Here is a 27831-nt window from a genome sequence, read left to right on the forward strand (position 1 = left end):
TATTCAATAAGCAAGGTTAACGATGTTTTTAACCAAATGGCTGATAGGTTCCATACTTAGATGACCCCAACACTGGAGTATGTACGTTGAAAGTGCTGAAATTGTGGAGTATCTTCAAGCAACTTATGCTCTTTAGTAAGCCATCATCGCGAGTCATTTCCAAGGTTTATCTATTATTCTCCTGTTCTTTTTTCACACGGTGAACACATAATTTAGTTCTTCATGCCAATTCTTCAGAGTTCCCAATGTGATATTAGATTTTCATTATATTGCCCATTTAGATTCTAAATCAAAAAATATATATCTAATAAAACTCTTAAATTTTCAATTTTGTATTGAATAGGTCTTGAATTTAAAAATGTTCAATAGATTTTTTAACTTTTAATTTCATGTCTAATTGTTCCATGAATTTTAAAAATAGTCTAATAGATTAAAGATCTATTAGACACAAAATTGAAAATTTTAGACTCTAGACCCCATAACAAAATGGGAAATCACTTTTAAAAGCTCTCTCTCCAACAGAATCTATGTACTAGAAGTTTCAAAGCAAGGCATATTAATATGATCCATTGAATGTATAGGTTGAAGTCTATTTCACAAAGTATATTCACCTGTTTACAAGTATATTGAACAGTTTCAAAGAAAGAAACTGTTGCTAGGTGTCTCATTTTCTCACCAATTTTTGTGGCTGTACAGAAGGGGCCTACATAACTCTAATGGAATCCCTCTACCCCACATCACATGAAGAAACTTCCTGCCTGTTCTTTGAGGCCGTGAGATCAGCCATATGATTACCGAATTTTCGAGTCAATGCGTAAGTGAATATTTCTCAATATGATTTTTTTTTTACTTCGAGACTGCTTAATACGATCTATTTTCAATGTCTGATCATTTACAAATGTCTACTGTTACTATTGGTGTACGCCACAGGTATAGTTTTTTGTCTTCAGTCTTCAGTCTTCACCCTTTAATCTTCTCTCTCCAAATTTAACTCATTCATTCATGTTAGGGTAAAAACCAGAGTTGAATATTGACAAATTCATTTTAGATGCATGCCCATGGCAGAAAACCCATCAATACTTCATCTGCAAGGGTTGTTTATATCAAAGAAGCATTCCACCCTCCTGACTAATGGTACATTTTGTTATTAGGTAATTAAGTTATTTATTAAATTTGTTTAGCTATCCAAACTTTTAAGTTCCTGTCCAGTAGATTTTTAAACTATAAAAAATATCTAATAAATCTTTAAACTTCTAATTTTATATTTAACAAGTTCTTAAAATTCAGTGGCATATCTCCATCTGTGGAGGACTGTTATTAGGGACAAGCAACCGAATATGAGATAGCAAGATAGTGGTTGGAGAGGACCAATTTCATTTTCAAATGAAAAAGCAGGGTATCTCATCCCTCGTCTCTGATGGAAAATAAAGCAAGCAGGTAATGGCTATTGAATTTGATTTTAACCCACCACTCACTCACTCTCTCTCTCTCTCTCTCTCTCTCTCTGATGATGCACTATGCACTTTGGATGGCTTTAGTTTTTAGCCATATTTTGATTTGCTCGTGGCTGTTGTGGGTGAGAATGGTCATGAAAGGGAAATCGTTTGATCAAGTCTAAAGGGTTTGTGGCCATTAGGCTCTAACCAACAAAAAGTTTTCCTCTTTTTTTTCCCCTTCTTTTTCCCCTTTATTTCTAGGATGCTTTCAATCTTTGGGAAGTTAGGTGTTTCTTCTTCCTTTTTTATAGTGATTTTTAGTTTCAGAAGAATATCCTTAACCATTTATCGTATTCCAACTTACGATTTTCCTTTTTCTTTCAACTTTTTTGTTATTGAGAGTTTATTTCTTATTAAAAAAAAACACAAATATGCTTAGTAATCATTTTTGTTTTTAGTTCTTTGAAATTTAATTTAAAACTTGAATATTTTTATATAAAAATTAGTTTTCTAAAATTGTATGATATGTTCATTTTAGTGATCATTTTTTGCCTTTTTGTTCTTTGAAATTTAATTTGAAATTTGAAAAATTTTATATAAAAATTAGTTTTCAAAATTAAATTTATAAAATTGTAAACTATATTATTTAGATATTTATCATACATTTTGTAAGTCAAGAGAGATAAAATGATACTTTTACATATGTTCTGGAAAATAACAAAAAAAAAAAAAAAAAAAAAAAAAAAAAAAAAAAAAAAAAAAAAAAAAAAAAAAAAAAAAAAAAAAAAAAAAAAAAAAAAAAAAAAAAAAAAAAAAAAAAAAAAAACAAGAACTTAGTTTTATAGTTTTGCAAGATGAGATAGAAGAAACATTATTAACAAAAAACCAAGTTTTTTGCATTTTGCTCCTTACTTTCCAAATTTTCATAAAAAAATATACAAAATTATTTTTAGTATATAAAGAAAATTTAGATAAGCAATAAGAAATCAAACACACTTCTATTTAATAAAAAAGAATAAAAACAAGAATTGGTTATAAGAATGTAATGTTTTCTCCATTAAAGAAGAGGAAACAATTCTCTCTAACATATCTCCTTCCAACTTATGTTCTTTCTTTATTGTCATTTTCTCTCTAACTTTACTCTAAATTTTCTCATTCGCTCTCTTATGTTTTTTCTATTTAAAACTTTTCTATTTCTTAAAATTTCTCTATAACTTTTCTTTTCGATATTCACTATCTACTACCACTCTTCCCAACCATTACTTTTTCTCTTTTTAATATTCATTATCTAATACCTATCTTCCCTAACACTTGGTTTTTTCTCTCTAGCTGGCATTTTCTATGTAATGCATTTTTCTACCTTCACATTTTGTTCTTTAACATTTCTCCTACATCTCTAACTTTTAAAAAAATAGAACACAATGGTCAACTATCAAACAGGCTAACAAAAATCTATAAACAGTTACTTGATCATATCAAATGAAGCTTAAACACTTATGTTTCTATAACCAAAATAATTAGAAATATGACATCTTAAAAAAGGTTATGCAAAATAATGAAAGAAAAAGATAAAAAGGTTATGCGAAATAATGAAAGAAAAAGATAAAAAGGTTATGTAAACAAAATTACTTTTTAAAAATGAGAATCATGAATAGTAATAGGCCACCATAATCTTTAAATTACTATTTTTGCCCAAATTACTCATGAATATTAGTACCATTAATTTCTCTCTCAACTCGTAAACTTAAATTTAGTTAGTTTTTGTTTTACATTACAAAATTTGGTTTCTAATGAAAGAAAACAAAAAATCGAGAAATAAAAGAACATCATATTTACTTAATATAGATGCCACCTTGCCAAATAAAAAAGGATAATAAACGTGTAGCCATCAAAATATAGGGAAAAAATGAATGATTTAATTGCCAAGATACTTGGGAAATGAAAATAATTGTTGTGCTATACCATGATCATGAATTCTCTGTTTTAAAAGAGGGTAAGAGATATCGAAGGGGGAATAGGCACTTACAAGTTGCAACCTAGCCATTCAAATTTCTTTCAACAGCTAGAACCTGTTATCCTCTTGTTCTGAATAAATGGCAAAATAGGGAATAATCAAAAGTGGAACAATGATGTGCATATGACCACTATTTGAAATACTGAAGGACTAAGAAAACTAATTAGTGTGTGGGGGTCTGTTCAAGGAATCTAGGCAGAAAATTGATGAGGATCCCACCAAAAAAATGTATTTTCTTCCATAAATTTGCTACTTTTCTCAACAATAAATATACAAAGTAGAGAACATCAATTTCGTTAGGAAAAAAATTACAGTAAATCTTAGTTTTAAAAGGAAGAATCTGTAAAACATGGTTATCTTCCAAACAAATTTTCGAAAAAAAAAAGTAATTATTATGAAACAAAACCGTTTTTCAAAAGGAAAAATGTTTTACGGAGTTCATAATGAAGTGAAAACATTGTTGAAATGATAAGAGAGCAAATATACATACACTTGTTGAAATGAAAACATTGTTATCATCGCTTTAGCAAAATAAAGATGCAAATTTTTCAATTGAATGGTCAATCACCCGAGAAAGTAAAACAACTTTCTTTTTTAAAAAAATGAATTGACCTGAAAAAATTGATAAAAAGTTACCCTTCTTTCTCTCCTTTTCATTTCCTCTGCTTTTTTTTTTTTTTTTTTTCCTCAAACAAGAAAAATAAATTTCTAGATAATACCCACACCACAAGAGCCTCCACACAGTAGCCCTATAAGTGCAATGCAACATCACATATGTCAACCCTTCTCTGACGTAATGGGAGAGGGACAAGAGGGAGACAAAGTGGCTTTAATTGGATCTTATCCACAGTCCATTTTTATTATTTATTTATTTATTTATTTTGTTACTAGGTGTATACTAAACATTATACCATGAAATTGGGGCTTAATTTTCATGGCTTCACAGATCTCCAAAAAGTCAAGTTTAAAGTTTATCAAAGTGAAAAGGAAGAGTTTGTAAGATTTCATTACTTAATAATAATTTTATTTCATTATTTCAACTAATAATCATATTAGAAAGATGGTATCATTTATATATTGGGTAAGGTTCAATTATGAAAAGGAAAAAAGGTCATTTTTCATGGCACCTACCTAAGTAGTCGATTCCAACTTAAATTTTTTTTAGTTTTATCAAAGTAAACCATAAACTAACATAACTAGCAGAATTGATATTCTCTTCAAAACTAACTAAATTAGAGAACCAACCTACCACTAATTGAAAAATAATCAGGAAATTACCGGCAAAACAACCGTAATCTAGCTATAGTAATGTATGGGTTAGTCCAACTTGAGCATAGGTAAAACATCTCTAATAATTTGAAAGAATTACAAGTATAAATTTTTTACTCACAAATCTAAGCTACTATAAGAGAACACATCATCTAGTCATAAAAATACCTAAATCCAACAATAATTGATGAGTACGAAGCCCCCAAATAACCCCAAAAGGGTGAGACCAAGCCAAAAAAAATTGTAGATCAAGCATAAACTCCAACGAATAAATAGCAATGCAAATTAGAAAAAATCTACTCTCAAATCTCTATACAACTTAAAAGGCTTTTATTTCACCAACTAAAGTAAAAAATAAAAAAATAATAAAAAGTTAAAAAAGATTATAAGTTTAGTTATGAACTCTATTTAGTTTAATTTCTAGACCTTAAAATATGTTTATTAAACGAATAAATAGCAATGCAAATTAGAAACAAATATACACAAACTTATAATTATATTTTCTTGGTTATTTATTCAGTACTAAAGACAGGATATTTCTCAAAAAAAAAAAAAAAACTCTGTATTACAAACATAATTATGCATTTGTCAAAAAGAAGAAAAAGAAGACAACTATATGAAAACTAATTGCAAAAAAAAAAAAAAAAAAAAAAAAAAAAAAACCGTTTTTAACTCAAATAAGTTGACGTGGTTACTATAATGCAATTGATGACACTAATTTGGGTATGGCTCAGATATATTATTCTCTCAATCAGGATCTCTCACCCGTGTATACAAACCCTTCATTGTCTGGTAAAGGCAAGAATACAGTTTTTTATGCTTTATTATTATTATTTTTTTTTTCTCTGAAAGGTTAAGAATGCAACTACGGGTTCTTAGGCACAAAAACTATATACAAAATTCCAAGCTTTGACATGTGATGAGGTATCTGGAATCTTTAATTATTTTCCATTCTTTTAAAGAGAGAGAGAGTAAAAAATGGAAGCGTTTTTTTCTGGCAAACTTGTGAACTGACACTCTAAAATGTAAAATTTTAATTTGGCTCAAAAACAAAACGCAATTGGGGTGGAAAAAGTTATTATAGAATATTAGAAACTAGAGATAGGTACAAACAAGTAAAGCCAAGGTGATCCATTAGATTCTCCAAAAGAAACACGCACCACCTAAATATTGTACTTTAAACAAAACTCACAGTTCCTCTAAATTTAGCCACCCCCTCCATTGTCTCTCTCTCTCTTTCTCTCTTTCTCAGCTTGAAAGAGAGAGAAAGAGGAATTACGACCACCACATGACCGCCCCATATTTCTCCATGTAAAGGTGGATTTATTGTATATATAACCTCCATTATTTGTATATTGTTTCAAAAGGAGGGCAGCTGTGCTAAGAGCTGGCAATAATGGCTCCTTCAGTCTCCTCTATTTTTGTTCTCTCTCTTTTGCTTATTGGTGTTTTCGTGCAAACGCACGCAAGTAAGCCTTTTCCTAACTTTTTCCATTGAATTTTCTCTTCTCCTTTCCGGGAAATAAAACACTAAGGATTTGTTTGTTTGTTTGTCTTTCTGGGATAACGGTTTCAGAAGGAAGGGAATTCCTAACCTTTTATTCAAGAAATGGTTCTTTTGGTTTTTGTTTTTGACTTCCTGCTTTTGGGTGGACAGAGAACGAGCAATCCGCTACATTTTCTTATGAGGGCTCGAATGGGCCTGAACACTGGGGAAGCATGAGCTCGAAATTTGCAACTTGCTCCAATGGGAAATCACAGTCACCAATAGACATTGTGAAGGATGGCGCCGTGTTTGGCAAGCATCTTCAAAAACTAGTCAGGAGATACAATACTGCTAATGCTACACTTGTCAACAATGGCTTTAACATTGGGGTCTGCCCTTTCAAACCTATAACTTTTTGGCTCTCTTTAGTCTCTCTTGTCCCTATGGCCGGACACATAAATATGACATGCATGTAGACATATTTTCTAACCTTCTTGTTTCTTAAGTTTTGATACTAACTTTTTAAAAGCTAACAGTTTCATATTGGTTTTCTTCAAAAATGAAAAACAAAACAAAACAGAAAGATTAGTTTTGTATAGCTATAATTTTTTAAATGAACATATTTCCCTTTAAAGAAAGAATAAATCAAAAAGTAAAAGCCATATTGACATTTTTTTTTTCCTTATCAAAATCAGGTGGACTTTGGGGAGAAAACAGGTGGAGTAGCTGTCATAGATGATAAAAACTACACCCTCAGACAATTGCATTGGCATTCTCCTTCCGAACACCTCCTCAACGGCGAGCGGTATGTTCACTGCCGTCTCTCTCTTTCCAAAACTCTCTCTAGGCTGGCCCATTATGGGCCCAGCCCATCTAATTATCAGGCTGCCTAGCCTTTTGGTCGTTTCGGAGCTTCTATAACAGAAGAGGAGATCCTTTCTAATACTTTTTCAAAAATTAGTTTCTAAATAGATTAATAAATTATAGATTTATCTACGATAGTTTCTCTTAAATCTTTTAAATTTTTTCTAATTTTACTCTTAAATCTTTTTCAAAAGTTTCAATCAAGGTTTTCCACAAAAAAAAAAAAAACAAAAAAAAAAAAAAAAAAAAAACAAAAAAAAAAAAAAAAAAAAAACAAAAAAAAAAAAAAAAAAAAAACAAAAAAAAAAAAAAAAAAAAAACAAAAAAAAAAAAAAAAAAAAAACAAAAAAAAAAAAAAAAAAAAAACAAAAAAAAAAAAAAAAAAAAAACAAAAAAAAAAAAAAAAAAAAAACAAAAAAAAAAAAAAAAAAAAAACAAAAAAAAAAAAAAAAAAAAAACAAAAAAAAAAAAAAAAAAAAAACAAAAAAAAAAAAAAAAAAAAAACAAAAAAAAAAAAAAAAAAAAAACAAAAAAAAAAAAAAAAAAAAAACAAAAAAAAAAAAAAAAAAAAAACAAAAAAAAAAAAAAAAAAAAAACAAAAAAAAAAAACAAAAAACAAGGAGGTAAGTTACTGAAATTCATTAGCAGAATTGATATATTTGTTAGATTATTGTTTTTTTTTAACATATTTTGGAAATGTCTCGTTAATAATGCATGATACATGAATAGGATCATTTCTTCTCAGTTGGAATGTACAAATGCCATGCTCACATGTTCAACTACGTTAACATAGATGTACTAATTTTTTTTTTTAAAAAAAAGAACAGATTAAAGACAAACTCAATGTACAAAGAAATTAAGATCAAATTGACAAGTACTTACAAGAAGATTGTGTGAGATATGCAGCCTAAAGTTTATAAAAACAGTAATATTTCGAAGTCTGTCTCAAGAATATGAAAGTTGAAACGAAAACAAGATTTCAGAAAATTCTGACTCACTCTCTCTCAAACAGTCTGATTTGTATTTTTAAGCTAAATGAACGTTTTGATTACTAATAATCCATGAAACTACTAATTTCTCGACGTGACGTCTAAACCAGGCAGACTAAGAAACTGATTCAAATGTCATCATAAAAATCAATCTATATCGGCTCAAGTTCACCTGTATATAAAATTTGAGAGTTTTGATTTGAACTTACCTCCGTACTTTCTGATTCGAACAGATTTGCTGCCGAGCTTCATCTAATCCATAAAGCAGACGACGGCGGCCTCTCCGTCATAGCAATCCTCCTCCAAGACGGTGATTCCGATCCCCTACTCGAAAAGGTACATCAATGAATTAGTCAATTTCATCCTCTGACAAAATACATATATAGAAAAGTTTCCTAGAGACATAAATTTACAAATTCACAATCACGGCAACCGTAAATTCGTCCGGCGAAATTGCAGATACAAGACAAATTGCGGGAGTTAACCAAAGAAAAATGCGGCAGCAACGAAGAGGCTCACATTGCACTAGGAGAACTAAACTTAAAGCACTTGAGGAAGAAGACTCGCAAATACTACAGATACATCGGCTCTTTCACAGTTCCTCCCTGCACCGAGAACGTCATATGGACCATTCTCGGCAAGGTAAATCTAATTCAAATCTCCATTTCTCAAACTCCTCACACGGCGGAAGAGAACGTAAATACTTTAGGCCGTACTAGTTAGGGCATAACATGTAAAAATTACCTCGCAGGTGAGGACGATTTCGAAGGAGCAAGTGGAAGCACTAAAGGCGCCATTGGAACCACCGTATAAGAAAAACGCCCGACCGGCGCAGCCGCTCAATGGCCGAAAGATTGAGATCTACGACGAGCTCAGCGAGTACTGAAAACCTTTTCTCTCTCGCGCGCTTTTGCTTTGCCGCTCAATGAACAATCGGTTTAAGCAAATGGAGAACTGTTTGGCTTGCGAAAGAAGTTCCCCATTACCATATAAAAACTTCAAAATGCAAAAATACCATTCTATCCTTTCTACTTGTAAGCTTCCGTGAATTGATTGAATTGTAATTGGTCATTTCAGAGTTTAATTTAGCTATAATATAAATGTCATATTATTTCCTTAATTTAGGAAATTAGTAACGTATCCAAGTTGCGCCTAATTATGAACTGCTCAATTTAATCCAATCCTTGAAGCAATAATAATGGTTTGGGATAGTTGTTGTCCAGTCAAATTTTTTATTTAATGTCTGGACTACAAATATGATATTACAGCTCAGCTAATTCTGCAGGTTATTATTCCTATTTTTTAAATGACGTGGCAGCTGAAGAAAGCATTTTTCCATATTTTATTTTCATTCAAAATATTTAATTAACATTTTTTAAATTCAATAACTGAATTAATAATTTATCCCGTTTTTTATTTGTTTATTTTAAAAATTAGTACTGTAAATTAAAAAAGTTAATTAAAACTGCATCTACGCATATTTTAATAATAATTTTCTCCCTGCATCATCTATTGTCCTTCCTGTCCCTGCCTTGCATGTTTTGTCTAGCTCGATTATTGAAGCATCATATTCATACTGTCAAAATTTTAAAATCATTTTGTTTTTTTTTTTTCTGCAAGCAAAATAAAAATGACTGCTGTAACTAAATTTCAATTTCCGTTTAGTCCTTCAACTATTTATTTTTACTGTCAACTCCTTAAGACTACAAGTTATTTCCTTTAGGTCCCCCTAAATAAAAGCCATTCTTCGAGTATTAACTGAATACAAAATGTACATCTGATCATTTTTCCCCCAAAAAAAATAATAATAATAATAATGAGACAAACTTTTTTTATCTACAAAACGGCACCGTTTAATGCAAATGAAATTGAAAAATAACTGCAAGAACAATAGGCAAAATTACATGTGGAAAACCATATGGCACTTTTTTTAAAAAAAAAAAAAAAAATACTTACCTTGTGAAGCACGGGAGTGAGGTGAGAACGGTTAAACCGAAGTGCCACGTAATTCGTCTACGATACAAACAAAACAAACGGGCCCACAAGAAGCCCACCTAATCCCGCGGGCTCCGCTGACAACCCATGCCACAATGTACCGAGAAGCTCAGAGAAGCAGAGACCGCCGCCCGTCGATTATTCTCCGTCGCCGACGACCCATGAACCGGATCGCCTTCCAGATGCGAACCGCTTAACGCCGCCCAAACCGGGTGGTTCGATCTCGACGCTTCTTCTCGGAAGCGATCCCGCCGTTAGTGCATCGATGCTGAGCATAATCTTATCAGGCGCTTTTGCTGCCGGCGCATCTTCGGCTATCGGAGCGGTTGATTTAACCCCTGGCGGTTTTTTCCAACCTCTGAAAAGATTCAGGAAGGTAGATAAGAAGCCGCGTTTAGCGCCTTTCTGGTCCGATGTTTCCTTCGGCAGCGCCGGTTTGGACGACCGCCGACGATTCTTCCACCGGCGACTCCGATCTCGCTTCGATCTCACTCTCCCCATACACGAAACTTTCGGCGATGCCGGTTCGACGACAGCAGAGTCCGATTTTTCGGAAGATCCTGACTGTTTAGGGAACAACCTCGCGTTTCCAGATTTCGCATTGCGACGAGTCTTCGAATCCACAAAACAAGTCTTGTGAAGCTTCGGAAGGCCGAGAATCGAGGCCTTCGATTTGAAGTTCAATGAAAACCGCTGAGAATTCGAATTAGAAGCCGGATTCACACTAGGATTCAAGTTCGTCGAAGTCGAACTTCCTTTCGTCGAATCTTTCCTCTCGAAAAACGCGTTCTGATTTAACCAATCGAACTCCGCATCCTTCGAGAGCCAAAACGATTCCGGTGGTAAATCTGGCGGAATCTCCGACTTCTCCGTTACCTCTCTTTTCTCATCTCCCTGCCGGTGATCGCCGTCGTCAAAAGATTCCTCGCAGGCGATTTTCCGGTCGTGAGCATTGCCACCGGCACATGCAGAAACCAGAGTTTCCAGATCCACTTGCGGCATAGTAAAACAGAGTGAACTAAACCAAACAATACAGATTCAGAGAAACAGAGAGAAGAATTCTTCCGGCTGATTGGTGCTCGGTGGCGCGTTGCGAAGAATTCTTTTGAAGATTCAACCAAAGAGAGAAATGAAAAGAGATTTTTTCTAATTTTTCTTTGCCTATAAAAAATGGTACGGAAGGCGAAAAGCACAAAACGGCAGTGGATTGATGTGGAGCGCGAATGAATGACTTTATTTTTTGTTTTTCATTTTTAATTTTCCTTTTTCCCTTTAATTATCTTTATAACACTAACTTTTTCCTTAATCTTTTTTCCATTTCTCGGCGTGGCTTATTTAAATGGCTTGGCTCCGTCCCGAACATATCAAAAACTAACAACTTATTTATTATTTTCCATTTTTTAACTTATTTTTTGTCGGCATGTGAATATAAATATAAAATAAGTTAGAAAACAAAATTTGGTCAAATTTTTTAGGTTAAATTATAAAATAAAATCCCTTTCAATTATAGGATTTGTCTAGTTTATACCAAATTTCGAAAAAAATTATGTTTTAACCTTTTAAATTTGAGTTTTGTACTAAAGAACACTTTAAAATTTGTGTTGACTTATGTGTTATTTAAGTGAATAAATCTAAACAAAAAAAAAAAAAAAAAGTTAAAAAGTTATAAAAAAAATATATATATAATTTAGGTAATGGAATTGAAAGGAAGGAGATAACAATCCATATAGTTTCATAATTATATCTATTGGATTTGTTTGTTTTTCATGTATGTGTTCAGATTTGTTCACATTAATTGTCGATAATTATTGAGATGAATAGTGTCAATCGTCATAAATTTATAAGTAATGAACACTGAAACAAAACAATAAGAACGTATACTCAAAATAGATAATCATTGTGAAGGTATCTAATCTTAATATGGTATCATATAGAACATAAACCAATTTGAGCATAAGTCAATAGATTAAAACAATAAATATCCAAGCTAATTGATGGAACATTAACCTGGCAGTTATTTATTTATAGCTAAAGTTCAAAGTTTTTTTAAAAATTTAAAGATAACAAATTTTAATATATGTAAATATATTTGGTTAAAGATATTTTGATTTTTTAAGTTTAATAGTGTTATTGATACTATTGAGTTAAAATTTCAGTAAATACAATATAAAAAAATAAATAAAAGTTTTGTGATTTAATTTTCACAAATTATTATTAAATTCATAATTTTCAAAATTTAGAATTTGAATTAACAAATAAAAATATGTATGGGAAGAACAAATGAGTTTGAAGTTTTTTCCATTTAATTTATACGCTTTAATATAAACAAAATAATTTAGAAAAATAAATAAATAAACAGAAGAAGCAGATAGAATATAGTATAAACAATGAGAGCAGCTGGCGCCTAATAAAGAGAGTACAAGGACCTTAACTATAAGACAATTAAAGATTATAATTATGAAATAATTATTGACGTTTTTTTTAAATCGATATTTATTTTATTTTCAATACCTACTTTAAATAAAAGCATTTGCTAAGCTGTATAATTTAATAATCCGTCACTCCGCTGCCACGTCGCTTTCTATTTTACAAAAAATATTAAAAAAAAAACATTTTTTTAAGAAGCAAAAATGATAAAACTTGGTACTCACGATTTGCAGTTGTATAATTGTATTAGAAATATCATAATTTTAAAAGATGTTTTAAATTAACACTTTATTTCTTCGTCTCCTTTTCATTTTCGGAAATAACTTAGTTGCTTTTATTTTATTTTTTTATTTTTTTTTTATAATTTAAGTCTAAAGTTATTCCTATGATTTGTTATTTGGTTGGATCCCTTCAATGTATCTAAACATATTATTTATTTTTGTATAATGAAAAAAATATTTGAGAATAATATTTGACAAGAAAATCAATTAATTAATACATTTTAAAATATTATTATTCGACAGACTCAATAAATAAGTTATAAGTTGTGACAAATTTAATAATACATACTTATATTTATGTGTGTAAATTTAAATTTTTATCAACATTATTTTAAAAAGTTGTCGATAGCATCATTTGTTGAATCGTATTTTTTACATATAAATCTGTAATTTTATTCTGAAATAGTCAATGTAGTATTACTTCTCTTAATAATATTTTCTCACTTTACATAATGTAAAAATAATACAATTATTAGTATGTAGCTTTTAAATAATATTATTTAAAAAAAATTAGTATCGTATTAAATTTATTATTGTCGTATTCGATATTTTAAAATATAATTTGCTTTCGAATGGTATAATCTTATTAGTAAATACACAAATGAAAATTTGAAAACCAATGTAAAAAAGTAATACAAAATAATAGTTTTATAATTTTTACCGTGGGTGAAGATGGAAATACATCAATTCTTTGCGACTCCCAAGATCGCAGTGTTGTACTCTGAAATAAATTATATGATTCCATTATGCATGAAAGTGCGTGAACTTATTGTCCTGTAAGTTCTGTAGCCAATCGCAAATTATATTTTATTTATTCTTAATATATATATATATATATATATTACTAAATTTGATATTTATTAATTTTATTAAAATATCAACAATATAGTTTATTGACCATATATTATACCATTATAGTGAAGTTCTCAAACTCCTATAAAAACCATAAAAGAACACAAATATATATATATATATAGGTCAAATTATAAAGTTGTATCATAAAGTATTTTAAGAAGTACACGAATTTTAAAAATATTTAATGATGTCATTATTATGACTTTTTACTATATATATATTTATTTAGATGTTATTAATATTTAAAAAGTTAATAAGCATAGAGTATATTTCTATCTTTAAGAGATTCAGAAGTTCAAGAATTAGCAAAAATAAATAATAATACTAAAAAAACAAGTTAAAAATATATAATTTATTATTTTATAATATTGTTTGTCCGTGCTTCTTGAAGATCAATTCTTCCTTAATGACGTATTAGCTAGAGCGAAGATGGAGATAAAGAATAAGAATTAAAGCTAGATTAGAAATGAGTTATTTCCAACTACAAGATCACTCCAATGCTTTGGGTATTACAATTCCTCTAACAACCATTGTAGCAAAGTCGTTTCATACAGTACTTGTATGAGACGAAAAATAATAGTTTATCTCAAAATTATTTAATGACGTGGCAACTAATAAGTGGAGTGTAAATGAAGGAGGTCCTACCGAATCAATGATCAAAGATCTTGTCTAATCCACACTATTTTATTATCGAGTGCACTGAATTTAAACCTCTACCATAGAGTAGATTGGGACATTAATTAAGACAGAAAAAACAAAACCCAATCAATTTATTGTACCAATTAAGTTAAACCTACCATGTGGTTCCCCAAATAGCTTAACTTTAAATTTTGAATCATTTTTTTCATTTAATATTTCTCGAGATTTCATAAAAGGGAGGTGTGATAGACATGTGATACCACAATAATTCTTCTGAGTTGTTATTGGATAGTTTTTATTCTTATTCTAAAAAATATATATGAATTTTTTTTTTCAACCACAGTATTGAATTATGATTAAAAAATTTATTATATTTAAGTTAATTAGCTAAAACTCATTTTAATTTGCAGGTAAACTAAAAATAGTTGGATTTATATGTAATATGTATTATCCAATTTATATATTATGGAATAAAATAAAATGGTATAAACATAAAATAACTTGGATTTTAAGTTATAAAGCATATTGAAAATTAAAATAAAACTGGTTTTTATAATTCTTTATATCAGTATTTACTTCTCTTTTTTTTTAATTGTGTGAATATAATAGTTTCATGGAGAGACGAGGGGGGTCGGATATCAGTATTTAATGCAGTTGACTATAAAATAATCTTTTTAATAAGTTCATAAATGAGCCAATAAGATTCCATCACGTGGCATCTAATAAGTAGCCCTTGTCCCATGCAAAAACACCTACCCTTTTGTTTTAACCTAATTTACCCAAACTTGAGTTAAAAGTACTTTAAATTACGAATTTAATTTATAGATTTTTTTTTTTTGTTCATATTTAATAGGTGAAATTTAAAAATAAAATAAATCTACTGCATCCATTATATTTAATACCTCTCTATTCTTTTTATATTCTACACTTCCATCTCATTAAATTTTAAGCTAAATAGATTATAAATTTTTAATTATGAATTTATGTTCGTAAGTTTAAATAAAATAAGTACAAAATTAAAAGTTTAAATATTTGTTAAAAATGTAAGAAATTATTTGGCAACTTAAACTTGGAAACATAGGCGGTTTAAACGTTAGCAATGGTTAAGCACTTAAAATAATCCTATCTTTGACCGATATATTTATCTTCTATAATCTATAATATGCATACATCGACCTCTTTTTATTAAGAAAGATGGACCTCAGACACCCAAATAAAAGAAGGATATATAAATGAACCGAAACTATATTCAAATGAGAGCGATTTTAAGGAAATGAGACTAAAAATAGCTTAAAATAATTTAAAGATACGACCTCTACCAACAAGGTATATATTTTTTTTCCGTAACTCATTCATATAAATTTTGAACACTAGGAATTTTCTAGTAAAAGCCATGAATTTCAGGTACATTTTGTTAGGTCATTTTCAAATATATTTTTCAACCTAATTGAGGTATAAAACTGACATTTCAATATTAAATATGTCACATTTTTTTCATTGTTGTATCATTTTTAGTTAATGCACCTTATATTTATTTATTATTACATTTAAAAAAAATCAATATTGGCAAATAACATTTACTATTATCAATGTTTTATATGGGTGAGCTTAATTAGCGTACTTCCAAATGAATAGTCAAAATAAATACTCTAATTTAATTGGACCAAGTGTCTTATTTTATATGGTGACTTTTTGTATTAAAATGGTATTTAATTTCAATATCTTTATCACATATATTTATTTCTTATTTGTCTATAGCGTGTAATGATTTTGAATGGAAGGATTTTGTACCATAGATTTGCTACGATATGAACTGCACATGAAAATAAACTTTTTAAAATTTAATAATAAACTAAATTTATAATTTAATTTTTAAAAAATAGACATAATTTTAGTACAGTCTTAAATTTTTAAATCCATTCATAACTATGTTATATAAAATTGAACATATTAATAAAAACGTTTAAATTATTATTTTAATCTACATGATATAATTTTACTTTTATAAAATGACGATCATTTTTTTTTAATTCAATTATTACTAGACTAATTTCAATGTGGTACGTCATTAATATCACATCTAAATAAAATTTATAATCTAACAAAATTATTCATGAATAGTTAAAAAAATATTTAAAAATATTAAATCAAACAACAAAAACCAAATTCAAACTTTTAAACCTATAAAATATACTAAAAACGAAAGAAAAACATGATTAAATAATTAGAGGGAGAAAATATAAACTGCAAAAGTAGAAAAAAATGGGGATTAAAATCATATAATAAAAAAAATGTGGGGGCAAACTTCGAAGAGAGGAGAGAATTTCCCCAGAACCAATATAAAGTCACATTCGAAATTTCCGACCGTTGGGGCCCGTTTGGTCATTTTAGTAACGGTTACCATTAAAATTTTTAAAAGAAATAAAAAATAAATAACTGAAAAACTCCCACGCGAACACGAACTCTTCTCCTCTGCAACTTAAAAAGCTCCGGAAAATCGAAGAAGAAGAAGAAGAAGAAGAAGAAGATCTAATGGGCTGTGTATCTTCAAAACTCTACAGGAAGGACCTCCAGAGGGACATTATCGTCAACAATGGCGGCGAGTATCTCAACCATGTCGTTTCTCTCACATCCAGCACTTACGGCGTTCTCAATCTCAACGCCGATCTGGATACGAAGGAGTTAGTTTCAGAGCCGACGAAGAAGAAGTCGCCCTCTCGCGAAAAACCAGAAGTGATTAACGCTTGGGAGCTAATGGACGGCTTGGAAGAAGGAATTCCGATTGCAAATCGGGGCAAAAACAGCCCTAAGCCAGGAGTTTTTCTTCGCAGATTGACCGATTTGGATCGAAGAAGTCCGTTGAAGTTCTTTAATCAAATCGGCACTCCAAAGAAGGTGATGAGATTCGGTGGGAAGGAGAATCGCGACCGAGTAAATGGCGTCGGGCGATTGGATTACAGTCCGAAAGAGATTCTAAAAGTGAACAATTCGTCAAGAATATCCCCCAAATCGGTCCTGAAATTGAGTGTTCCTGTGAAGAATACGCCGATTTCGGTGAGAAGGCAGAGTTTCGGAAGCGATTCCGGACTTTTATCCGCTCGAAGAAGGAGTTTGAGTCCAATGTTCGATCCAGAGCTCGTAGCGTCATACGAGAAACAATTAACCGAAGAAGGAGAACAGATCAAGAGAATAGTTTCAGAGACGCCGAAATCTAGGGCGGCGAGACATTTTCAAGAATCGGAAACCGCCTTAAAACAGTTCGAGGAACGGTGCCCGCCCGGCGGCGAAACCGCCGTTGTGATCTACACAACAACGCTTCGAGGAATCAGAAAAACATTCGAAGACTGTAACAAGGTTCGGTCGGTGGTTGAATCGTACGGCATTCAGTTGCTGGAGCGAGACGTATCGATGGATTCTGGTTTCAAAGAGGAGTTGAGGGCGTTAATGGGGAGCAAGGATGTGAAAGTTCCAGCGGTTTTTGTGAAGGGTAGACTAATCGGAGGGGTGGAGGAGGTTGTGAAATTGGAGGAGGAAGGCAAATTGGGGCTTCTGTTTGAGGGGATTCCGACGGCGACCGGCGGCAGTTGTGAAGGATGCGGCGGCGTGAGATTTGTAATGTGTGTGGACTGCAATGGAAGCTGTAAGGTTTTGGATCAGATGAAGAAGAAGAAGACCAAATGTGGTGAGTGTAATGAGAATGGGTTGATTCAGTGTCCCATTTGTTCTTGAAATTTCAATTTGGGGCCTTTTTTTTTTCGGGGTTTCCCTTTCTATTTTATATTTAATTTAATATTAGTTTTGGAAATGGGTTTTGAAGTTAATTTTAGGACCCTTGTTGTGTTACGTTTGTGGGATTGATTGTTTGTATTAATTGTTGATGTGTATTATTAGTTAAACCAATTCATCCTAACACGATGATGATTTATTAAGATCAAATTAATTTTTTTTTTAAGATCAATTACAATTGTGATAATTTCAATTTTGACCTAATAATTTTTTAATTTAAACTATTAGAGAGATAAGTAATTGAGTTTATTTGTGTTACATTGAGATTCTTTGAATAGATCCATTTGCAAACAATTAGATGCTGACAAAATTATCCAAGATTGGCTTTCTTTATTTCTATTCAACAACCTACAAATAGTTCCTTGATTTTGACTAAGAGATTGTGGAACCCTTGTCTTGGAATAAATAGAAAAAAATGGATTGATATTGGTGCTTACTTCAACAAAGGAAGCGCGGGTTTCTTCGATAGAAGAGCTTTTTTTGTCTCGGTCCCAATTCAACAATAAACAAGTCCGAACTAATTGAATGCTTGTGCCAGAAATTCCCCGAATTGGTTTTCCATTTCCATAAAGGATATAATTGATAACTCTAAGCTCCAGATTATCCCTTTCTTGCAATAGATCCTGTGGGAAAAGTGTTACTAAATTTATACCGTCAACTAGTTCATATATGATTACAGGTCGAACAAAAACAAAATACTTTTTCTTGGTAGGTGTGATCCACTGGACATAAATCCAATTTTTCAATTTTTTTGATTTCTTAGAATTTTTTTTTACTTTTTCAGGTGGTATCAAGATGCCATTGTGTCGGGATATCTTATCCATCTCTCCAGGAAAATGTATATCTCCAGAAAATATTTTGAGTTCAATCCTTTGTTTTTTTTTCTCCGCTCGGACCAATCCGCGAGTAAAGGAGGGGTATATGAATGAACTCAGACTATATTCGAATAAGAGCGATCTTGAAGATAAGAGAGCTAAGCTTAACACTTGGATAAGTGATAGGTACATGAATGTATGTACCTAGACCACATTTAAATACTAGGGATCCCATACCATTAAGAGACACATTTCTTTTTTATGACTCAATTATAGTAATTATACATTGAGCAATTTTATGTTCACTAAACTCTTAAGAATTTTTCTAGAATGCATATGAATGAAGATGAAACATGCAGTATAAACTTTTATTTTTTCCTAGTAGTTTCATTTTATTTGATAAATATATTTTTAAAATTAATTGCATTGTATGTGCATAATGTTTTTTTTTAAAAAAAAAATAATTTACCCTCACTATAAAGATCGCAAAAGGTTATACATCATTCATTTTAGAAAATGAGTAATATTCCATTTACACCTAAGATATTAAAAGAAACTTCTTTTCCAATCAAATTGAGATGTTAATTATTAAGTTTTAAAATTTTAATTCAAAGGAAAACTTAATAAACCACTAATTTCTTAATTTCATTGAAACACAAAACAATGGTTACTAGTAAATATCAAATCACTAAAATTGAAAAACGAATTTGATTATAATTTTGTCAGAACATTTTGAGCTTCACCTAAAACATTATAGTTTGTATCAGTTCGAGATCACTCATCAAAATTATAACCAAACATGATTAACATGTCAACAAAATTCTACCCAGATCAAACCCTATAATAAACTTAAAAAAACTACAAACAAAATCGATTAAAATAGATTTTTTATGAATATTTTGAAGCAATGTTCATTCTAGATATTCTAACCCAAACATACATGTGCATACTCAAATTTTATATATCCATTACCTGAGAAGTTCAATACGGTATGAACGATAAATCTAGGGCGCTTCAGAAGAACGTGAAGAAAACATGGGCGATTTGTGTGTCCCAGGAGGGGATGGTAGGACTTGAACTTTCTGGCCAAAGAATGTCTGGCTTGAATATCAGACAAACAGGGGTTTGAATTCCCCGTTAGCAAGCTGACAAAGTTGATTGAATGTAGATGTATCTGCAAACAGGGATACACAGAATTTAGAATGCAACCTTTTCTGATAAAAGTTGATAAAAATTCAACACATCCAATCTCAAAGAATGTTGAAAGTATGATCCAAAGAGGAATCTATAAGTAACTTATCCTGACAATTATTGGCCGATCTCTCTACGGATCCTCATCCAAGGAGAGGAATGTTTAAAACATCGTGGTGAAACAAACCGTTAAGAATACATGAGCTAACTTGGATTGAATTAACTTCAACTTGATACAGAATTAATGTCAGATATCAAATGACTAATTCGCAGCTTAGATTTCACTATTGAGATAAACTTTAATGGTATAATCCGGATTCCAAACTTATGATCTAGCCAGGTTATGCTTCAGAAATCTAAAATGCCAGATTTGGCTAGGCTCCTTGGGAAAATATCAATTCAAAACTAAATACTGCTCAAAATCAATGATTAGTGGAAACACAATTAAATGATCATCTTCAGCCAATTCAATGAACATAAATTAACTTCAGACATGTATAGAGCATTAGTACTATACAACTTCCAATGTCATTCTAGAATAAGGAGAGCTGAAGAAGAGCGCATACCAAATGAGTCGCCAAAATTGGTCCATACATCAGCTCGTATGGATTTGTCGGTATCAGCAATTCCAATGACCTCGACAAACTTCGAAAGGGAAAATGGTGGGGATCCTTTCACAGTAATCTGGTTGTCATCTGTTGATTTACCGTATATGACTCCGTTGCCTTCTGACTGTACCTGAATCACTGCCCGAACTCTTCTTCCAACATACATGCGTAAAAGCTCAGCATTCACAAAAACTGAAGGGTTTGATGTATCCATCTATAGAAAACACCAGGAAGGTTGTCTTTCAGAGAGGGAAAACATTTAATAAAAAGAAAACTAACTTGTTTCACCATGTGAGCAATGCTTGAAACTGTTTGGCATGAACACCAAATCAATCAAAAAAAATGCTGGCGTTTAAAAAATATGGTAGCAGACAGCATTTCACAAATACCTTCTTCCTTCTAAAAATCCAATGGGAGAAGATCCAAACAATTACTTGACATTTATACTCAAAACTGTTTGCTACGTATTACAAATGTTAATCAGCTATCAATGAAAATCCATTTGTTAGCATTTGGTCGCATATGCACTCGACTATTCCACAAGACAAGCACATAATACTACTATACTTGGTTTGTGTCAAGATAACTCGTAAAAAGTTAAATCACGTGGCTACTATGGTTTGATCCATTTCCTTAAAACTCTTTACTGCTAGGGCAACCATGCATTTTAAAGCAAAATTTATTGTAACAGTAAGAATATGCATGATAGTCACTGTGGGCGGATTATTTTGAATCAGTAGCCCTTCTCTTAGCTTCGCGACTGTCCGATTCTAATTCTCCATTTTCTTAAAGGACCAAATCAGGAAGCCACACCATAATCAACGAATCGAATTCGACCCTGCCGACTCAAACTGGAAAACATCTAGTCATAATTTGACGCCAAACAAACTAATCCATATTCCATAGGTTACACACACGACGAGACAAGTAAAAGAGTCGGAAGAATTTTATTGAGCAATTCAATCTAACGAACTGAACCAACAAAGGGAAGAATCTTTCAAAACACTCGATCGGAGAATCTAAAACACTGAGCTTCATTACCTGATTCAGAAACTGGGTAGTTCGTCGGAAATGGAAATCGAACCGCAAGAGACGGAGGAAAAAGAGCGCGGGTTTTCGAGAGCGGCAAAATTGAAATTTTCGACTTCGTATGTAATGATAAAAGCGGTATTTATAGAGAGACCAAACGTAGATGTGATCACACTTTGTTAATTGAGATTGTCTTCTTCATCCGACGGTCTACACGCGCTCACAAGAGCAATCAACGAACAGAAACATTTTCAGATTTTTATATACATTTCTTAAATGGGGGTAAATAAATACGACAATAAAGCCTCTTTTTAAAAAGATTATAATTTATGAATATTGGCTAAATTATTAAATATTGTCCAAAGCTTGAATTTTTTAAAAAATATTTTAAATTTTTTAATGTTAAAACATATGGGGTGAATTAATAAAAATTGATATATAAATTTTCACCTAATATCCAATTTTGTTTCTAAAATTTTAAAATTAATGCCTTTGAAACTACATTTTTTTTAAAAAAAAAATTGTTGGACATTTTTGACAAAATCTTCTTTAATGTTGTATGTTTTTAACCGTATAACGTTGTTTCTAGAGCCTATAGTGAGCTACAGATAGAGTTCGATATTGTATCGTGTCGTTTTCAAGTCATAAACTAACGATCACAGCATGTCATTTTTTCGCTCATCCCTTGCCTCCAATTATCCAAAACGTTTCCAACATACTTAAAAAAATATTTTTAAATAAAAAAAAAATATTTTTTTGCATTTAGAAAGTCATTATAAATATACCAAGAACATAATGTACAGACGTACTGACAGATAAGTATAAGAACTTGGCAACTCAAGCTATGGGGAACTGGAAATGAGTTATGAACTCACTAACCTGAACGAAGCGGAAGTTTAAGAACTTGAATAAGTTAAGTTGAACTGAAGGAAACAATGAATGAAGTCGCAGATAACAGAAGGGTCACCAATGGCATTGTCTCCTCTCCTCCATTATGCCTTTTCAACCTACTACATATGCATATTTCACCATAGATCGATTCCTGTAATTCACATGGCCGCAGAAGAGAAACTGATTCGTGCATCTCCGCGTCGATACGATGATGCTCAAATCACCAACCCAGTTTTTATCAATGAGTTATAGTTACTGCTAGAAAGAGCAGAGCGAGGTAGCTCCTGCAGCTTCCCGCCATCTAAGATGAACACTCGTTTCGCCATTACAACTGTTTCCAATCGATGAGCGATTACCAGCACCTACGGATTTATACACACTTGGTATAAATATGGAATGCAATGCAACCAAATAAAAATATAAACCAGTCTTTCTAGGACAAACTCTTGTTCTTCTTTTTTTTTTTTTTTCAATAGATGATGAAATTTTCATCCACACAGTCAATTCCAATAGACTAGAATATACATCCACACAAGAAAGTTGAGTGCATATCACAGAAAACTTAATTTTGAAACACAATTCAACATATTAAGCACGAATTGTTGAACCCAAAAAGAATAAGCTAAGCTTCTTATCTTACAGTATGATTTTCCATCAGGCGCTCCAAAGCTTGCCTGACCAGTAACTCGGACGTGCTATCCAATGCAGACGTGGCCTCGTCCAAAATCAAAATGGATGAATTTTGATAGAGTGCCCTTGCAATGGCTAGTCTGCCATATGGAAGGACATGTAAGTTTAACTATTAAGAGAACTAGATGGAGGTATCCTATAAAAATTGAGTTAATTTGAAACTTTGCCTTTGCTTCTGTCCTCCACTCAACGTTAACCCCCTGGGTCCAATATATGTACTATATCCTTTCGGCAACCTTCTGATAAACTCATCTGCATTTGCGATTTGCGCCACTTCCTCTACCCTCTCCATGTTGATTTCCTTTGTCAGATCATAATATCCTATGTTTTCAGCTACAGTTCCTGAGAAAAGGATCTGAGAACAAAAACCAAATGTTCATATATTTCATCAAGACAATCTTGGACAATTCCACTATGTATTTCTTTCTTAGCAGCCAATGATTACTTGAATGCAGAGAAAGATAGTTAAGTGACCAATGAACTCGTTCCGAAGGGAAGTCAATTACCAGCTGGAAACTTATGAGAGAAGAAAAATAACAAAAGCTCTGAGCAACTACCAAGGAACAAGGACTATGCATCAACGAAATACAGTGTACTTTTGGTTAGCATCACAACAAAATGTATGAACAAGTAATCGACAACCACTCACCATGTCTTGAGAAACTAGACCAACATTTCTCCGTAAACTTTTAAGTCGAACCGTCCGAATATTGTGGTTATCAAGAAGTATATCACCTATTCAGAGAAAGAACAATATATATATATATATATATATCATGGAAATGTTCAAGAATGTGTGTTAAACAAAAGGAAACCTTGAAAAATCCTTTGAAAAAGGGATCTGAGAAGTCAGAACTAATAACTTGAATGTAAGTAGCTTACCAGATAATGGGTCATAAAGGCGAAGAAGCAATTTAACTAGTGTTGTCTTTCCCCCTCCAGAAGGTCCCATGAAAGCAACTGTTTCTCCAGCTTTGATGTGGAGGTTTAATCCATCCAACACAAGAGGCATATTGCTCCCATAGGCGAATGAGACATTACAAAATTTTACCTCCCCCTTCAAACTGTTTAAATCGACCGCAACACGTGTCTCAGTCACCTATAATCAAAGATCAAAATACTCCATCCATTAATTTAATTTGTAGCATCTCATCAAGTAGAAGACATCTTTATGAAATAGGACAACATTACACCATAGAAATGATAAAAGACGCTGATATCCATTTCAATAGACAATATTTGAAACAAATATTTCAACAAACAATACCACAATGAATGGTATGAAGATGACAATTGAAGATTATATTTAGGAGGTCAAGAAATCTAAGTGTAAATGCATCAGAAACTCATTAGAGGGAAAAAAAAAAAATTAATCTATATGGATGGTAGTCTCGACGACATTCATAAAATTTTCTTGCCTTCAATTGAAGCTCATAAAGCGATTGTTTATCCAATATATTATTTGAATTGACAAACTAAAAGTAATTCTAAACATAAATTTGACATCAAATAGAAATTTACCGTAGGGTTGAACTCAATCAACTCAAACAAGCGTTCGATAGCGGGTTCACCTTCCTTCAACTCATTGTATGCCTTTCCAATTTTCTGTATGATTGTTATTCAAAGAAGATCAAACTTAAAACTTATGCAAAAATAAATCTGAACCAAGAAAAGAAGGAAAAAAGAAAAAGGAAAATCAAACCCTGGACTCAAAAAGACATACAGAAGCTCTTGTCATAACATAGTATCACCTGAACTGGTTCAATCAGAAAACCCAATGACGTGACAAATGAAATCATGCTACCACTACTAAATGAACCTCTTGAAACCACCAGAAAACCAACACAAAGCATTGATAATGACATGAAATATAGAGCTTGTACAACATGAGGTGCAAATGCCTTCATCTTCTTCTTCTTTAGACGTGCATACAGGTCGGTGCGAGTAAGCCTCTGAAACCTAATATTTTCGCAAAACTCTCCGCTGTTTGTTTTCACAAAAAGAAATGCTGGAAGAACCTATTACATAATCACAGAGATATATAATAAAACTCGATCATTAGGACTCGAGAAGTGAATTCACAAACATGATTTAGATTCGAGAAGCGAACACAAAAACATGTTTTAGATTTTCACCTCGGAAAATACAATTAGGACTTAGAAGCAAATTCATAACATGATTTAGTGATTAAGATGTACCTCATTTAGATAAGATGAAAGATTAGCAATGCTCAGACTCGCCATTTTAGATATTCGTCGTTGTCTCTCACCGAGATAGGCAATGACAAGAGCTACGCATGGAATAACCTAATTTCAGGTAAAGACAATCAGAGTCGCCATATGATTCCCACGAGAAAACACTGTAAAGAAACATTCAAAACAGGGTAATCTGAAAACATTGTAAAGAAACTTTCCAGCTCTTACCATAGCTGAAATCAAGGATAGGACAGGGCTAATAGCAAACATTTGGGTCGCCATTGCTGACAACTGCAACATACTGGGCACTACAGTCTGTAATAAATAAAATCTAAAAGGTTAAGAGCCAAATCATTAAATTTCCATTTCTGAGACTTTCAATTTATATCAGTTCATTGAAGTAAAATACTGATACTACACTCGATTCCACTCACATTCAGGAGAGAATACACGGTATCCGCCACATCCGAGGCCTCCGCGGTGATCCTGTAAGCGATATCGCCAGCAGAAACGCCATTCACACCTTCAAAGAAATCCAAGTCCATCGCCAGAACTCTCTCGAAAACACGAACGCGGATTTCATAAATGGCATTCAACGCCGCATCCCAAATGAACGCTTCTTGGCAGTAACTCGCAGCGAAACGAGCGAACACCAAGATCCCCAAAACCAGACCCTCACCCCACAAATTAGTAGCATCGATTTTGTCGATAATCGAAGAAAATTTCCCGATCTTAGGCACGAGTAGGGATAGAGAGAAAACCGAGACAATACTACAGAGCCAACCACCAAGGATATGCTTACGCTGAGAGAGAATATACGGAATTAAAGATTTGAACGTCTGAAAACTGCGAAGAAGAGGCCGATTCGATTGAGATTCAGAATTTTCGATGGTGGGGTTAGAGGAATTGGTGGAATTGACGGATTCGAATGCTAACGGCTTCGTTCGGATATGAAAATTTGTGATTTTGGGATCGAATCGGGAGAAATGAAGAGAAATTGGTATGGGATTGAAAAGGAGAATCTGGTTTCTTGAAAGGAGGGAAGATTGAAGCGCGATGCACATTGTTCCGTTGGTTTATCAGAAAGCGCGCGAAGAAAGTGATGGGTTATACATTTTCTGAAATGGTTTTGACATGACAAGAACCAAGAACCAAGAACTAAAATAGGTAAAAATCATTAAATCCTAATAATATTTATTCTAAAAAAAAGTTTGTATTTTATAAAAATTTCAAAAATATTTTTGAATGGTTAAAAAATCTGGAAAAAAAAAATCTTATGGCTAATACTATATTAAAAAAATTCTTTAAATAATATGACAAAAATCATCTAATAGAGTATTTTTAAACATTAGTTTAACTCTTTTTTAATTTTTAAAAAAATTTAAAATTCATTTTTAATTGTGAAGTTTTCACAAATTTAAATGTATTAATGAAAATTTTAAAACTTTTTAAAAAATGGAAGGGTATTTTAAATTTAAGAATATTTTTAAAAATAAATAGTAACAGTTTAATTGAAAAATTAAAAGTATTTTGTTTACGCTAATTTATGATATTTATTAAATAAAGTGTTGGATGATGAAAGTCCCACATGGCTAATTTAGGGAATAATCATGAATTCATGAGCATATGCTCAAAATGGACAATATCAGTCGTCTAATAATACTTTTATTAATTTAGCCTAGTATTTATAAAAATATAAAATATTATATAATTTCTCTTGCAACTTCAATATAAAAAAAACAAAAGAAAAAAAAAAAACTGGAGAAGAGTGAGAGGGAAGAGAATCAGTTTTCTCGTAATTTCTTAACAATGGCGAAGGCGACCACCGCTACGGCGGCGATGACGCTGGAGACGATGAACGGCATCTTCAATGTCTGCATCGCTTCCTTCTTCTTCGCCCGGTTACGTTCTTCTTCCGCTGCTTTTCTCTTCTCCTGCTCCTGAGATTTACCAACAAACCCTTTCTTCTTCAATATAATTTAACTTTATATTTAACCTAATGTAGTTTTATATTTTTTTAAATATATTATCTTTTCAATCGTTATTTAAATTTATTTTTAATTTTCAAAACTATTTTCTAGTCTTAATTTTTAAATACATTTTTCTTAATTCCTTAAGAAAATAAAATTTTAATTTCTAAACCTAAAAGTTAAAATTACCTTAATAACCAAAGATGCAGCAGCTTCCGAGGAAATGGGATCCACGTCAACCTGTTTGTTATGGCCGGGATTTAATTCTCTCTCACCGTCCACGCCCGGAAACCGGGAACCTGCTGCATTGGTTACTCCGCCATCTCTATCTGAGCTCGCCATATATATATATTTTTTCCTTTTTCTTTTTTCTCACTAAAAAAAAAATCAAAATAGACAAA

The 27831-nt window shown here is 31.7% G+C and overlaps 6 protein-coding genes and 1 long non-coding RNA gene across 7 annotated transcripts; 2 read left to right on the forward strand and 5 right to left on the reverse strand.

The window, feature by feature from the left end:
* Positions 1-3367: 3367 nt before the first annotated feature.
* On the reverse strand, positions 3368-9015 carry LOC111481817. Its single transcript, XR_002718094.1, has 3 exons — positions 8803-9015; positions 8268-8382; positions 3368-3521 (listed from the first exon to the last, which is right to left on the reverse strand). It is a non-coding gene; the product is annotated as an uncharacterized LOC111481817 (long non-coding RNA).
* Positions 6058-9276, forward strand: LOC111481722 (alpha carbonic anhydrase 1, chloroplastic-like). The gene is made up of 6 exons (XM_023127298.1): positions 6058-6188; positions 6377-6594; positions 6901-7010; positions 8292-8394; positions 8518-8700; positions 8810-9276. The coding sequence occupies exons 1-6, from the start codon at positions 6116-6118 to the stop codon at positions 8942-8944; spliced, it is 822 nt and encodes a 273-aa protein (XP_022983066.1). The 5' UTR covers positions 6058-6115; the 3' UTR covers positions 8945-9276.
* Positions 9277-10191: 915 nt separating this feature from the next.
* LOC111481981 lies at positions 10192-11055 on the reverse strand. The gene has a single exon (XM_023127607.1). It carries the CDS (start codon positions 11053-11055, stop codon positions 10192-10194), a length of 864 nt encoding a protein of 287 aa, XP_022983375.1.
* A 5554-nt stretch (positions 11056-16609) lies between these two features.
* LOC111481657 (uncharacterized protein At5g39865-like) lies at positions 16610-18209 on the forward strand. The gene has a single exon (XM_023127206.1). The coding sequence runs from the start codon at positions 16788-16790 to the stop codon at positions 17982-17984; it is 1197 nt and encodes a 398-aa protein (XP_022982974.1). The 5' UTR covers positions 16610-16787; the 3' UTR covers positions 17985-18209.
* Positions 18210-19709: 1500 nt separating this feature from the next.
* On the reverse strand, positions 19710-21825 carry LOC111481797 (replication protein A 14 kDa subunit B-like). The gene is made up of 3 exons (XM_023127396.1): positions 21697-21825; positions 20614-20869; positions 19710-20030 (listed from the first exon to the last, which is right to left on the reverse strand). The coding sequence occupies exons 2-3, from the start codon at positions 20867-20869 to the stop codon at positions 19966-19968; spliced, it is 321 nt and encodes a 106-aa protein (XP_022983164.1). The 5' UTR covers positions 21697-21825; the 3' UTR covers positions 19710-19965.
* A 745-nt stretch (positions 21826-22570) lies between these two features.
* On the reverse strand, positions 22571-26590 carry LOC111481595 (ABC transporter B family member 29, chloroplastic). The gene is made up of 10 exons (XM_023127111.1): positions 25895-26590; positions 25689-25775; positions 25464-25571; positions 25017-25283; positions 24787-24870; positions 24148-24364; positions 23915-24000; positions 23433-23620; positions 23216-23345; positions 22571-22937 (listed from the first exon to the last, which is right to left on the reverse strand). Exons 1-10 carry the CDS (start codon positions 26522-26524, stop codon positions 22791-22793), a joined length of 1944 nt encoding a protein of 647 aa, XP_022982879.1. The 5' UTR covers positions 26525-26590; the 3' UTR covers positions 22571-22790.
* A 608-nt stretch (positions 26591-27198) lies between these two features.
* Positions 27199-27817, reverse strand: LOC111481798. Its single transcript, XM_023127397.1, has 2 exons — positions 27620-27817; positions 27199-27400 (listed from the first exon to the last, which is right to left on the reverse strand). Exons 1-2 carry the CDS (start codon positions 27770-27772, stop codon positions 27245-27247), a joined length of 309 nt encoding a protein of 102 aa, XP_022983165.1. The 5' UTR covers positions 27773-27817; the 3' UTR covers positions 27199-27244.
* Positions 27818-27831: the final 14 nt, after the last annotated feature.

Source organism: Cucurbita maxima, unplaced genomic scaffold, assembly GCF_002738345.1.
Source record: "Cucurbita maxima cultivar Rimu unplaced genomic scaffold, Cmax_1.0 Cma_Scf00007, whole genome shotgun sequence".
Taxonomy (NCBI): Eukaryota; Viridiplantae; Streptophyta; class Magnoliopsida; order Cucurbitales; family Cucurbitaceae; genus Cucurbita; species Cucurbita maxima.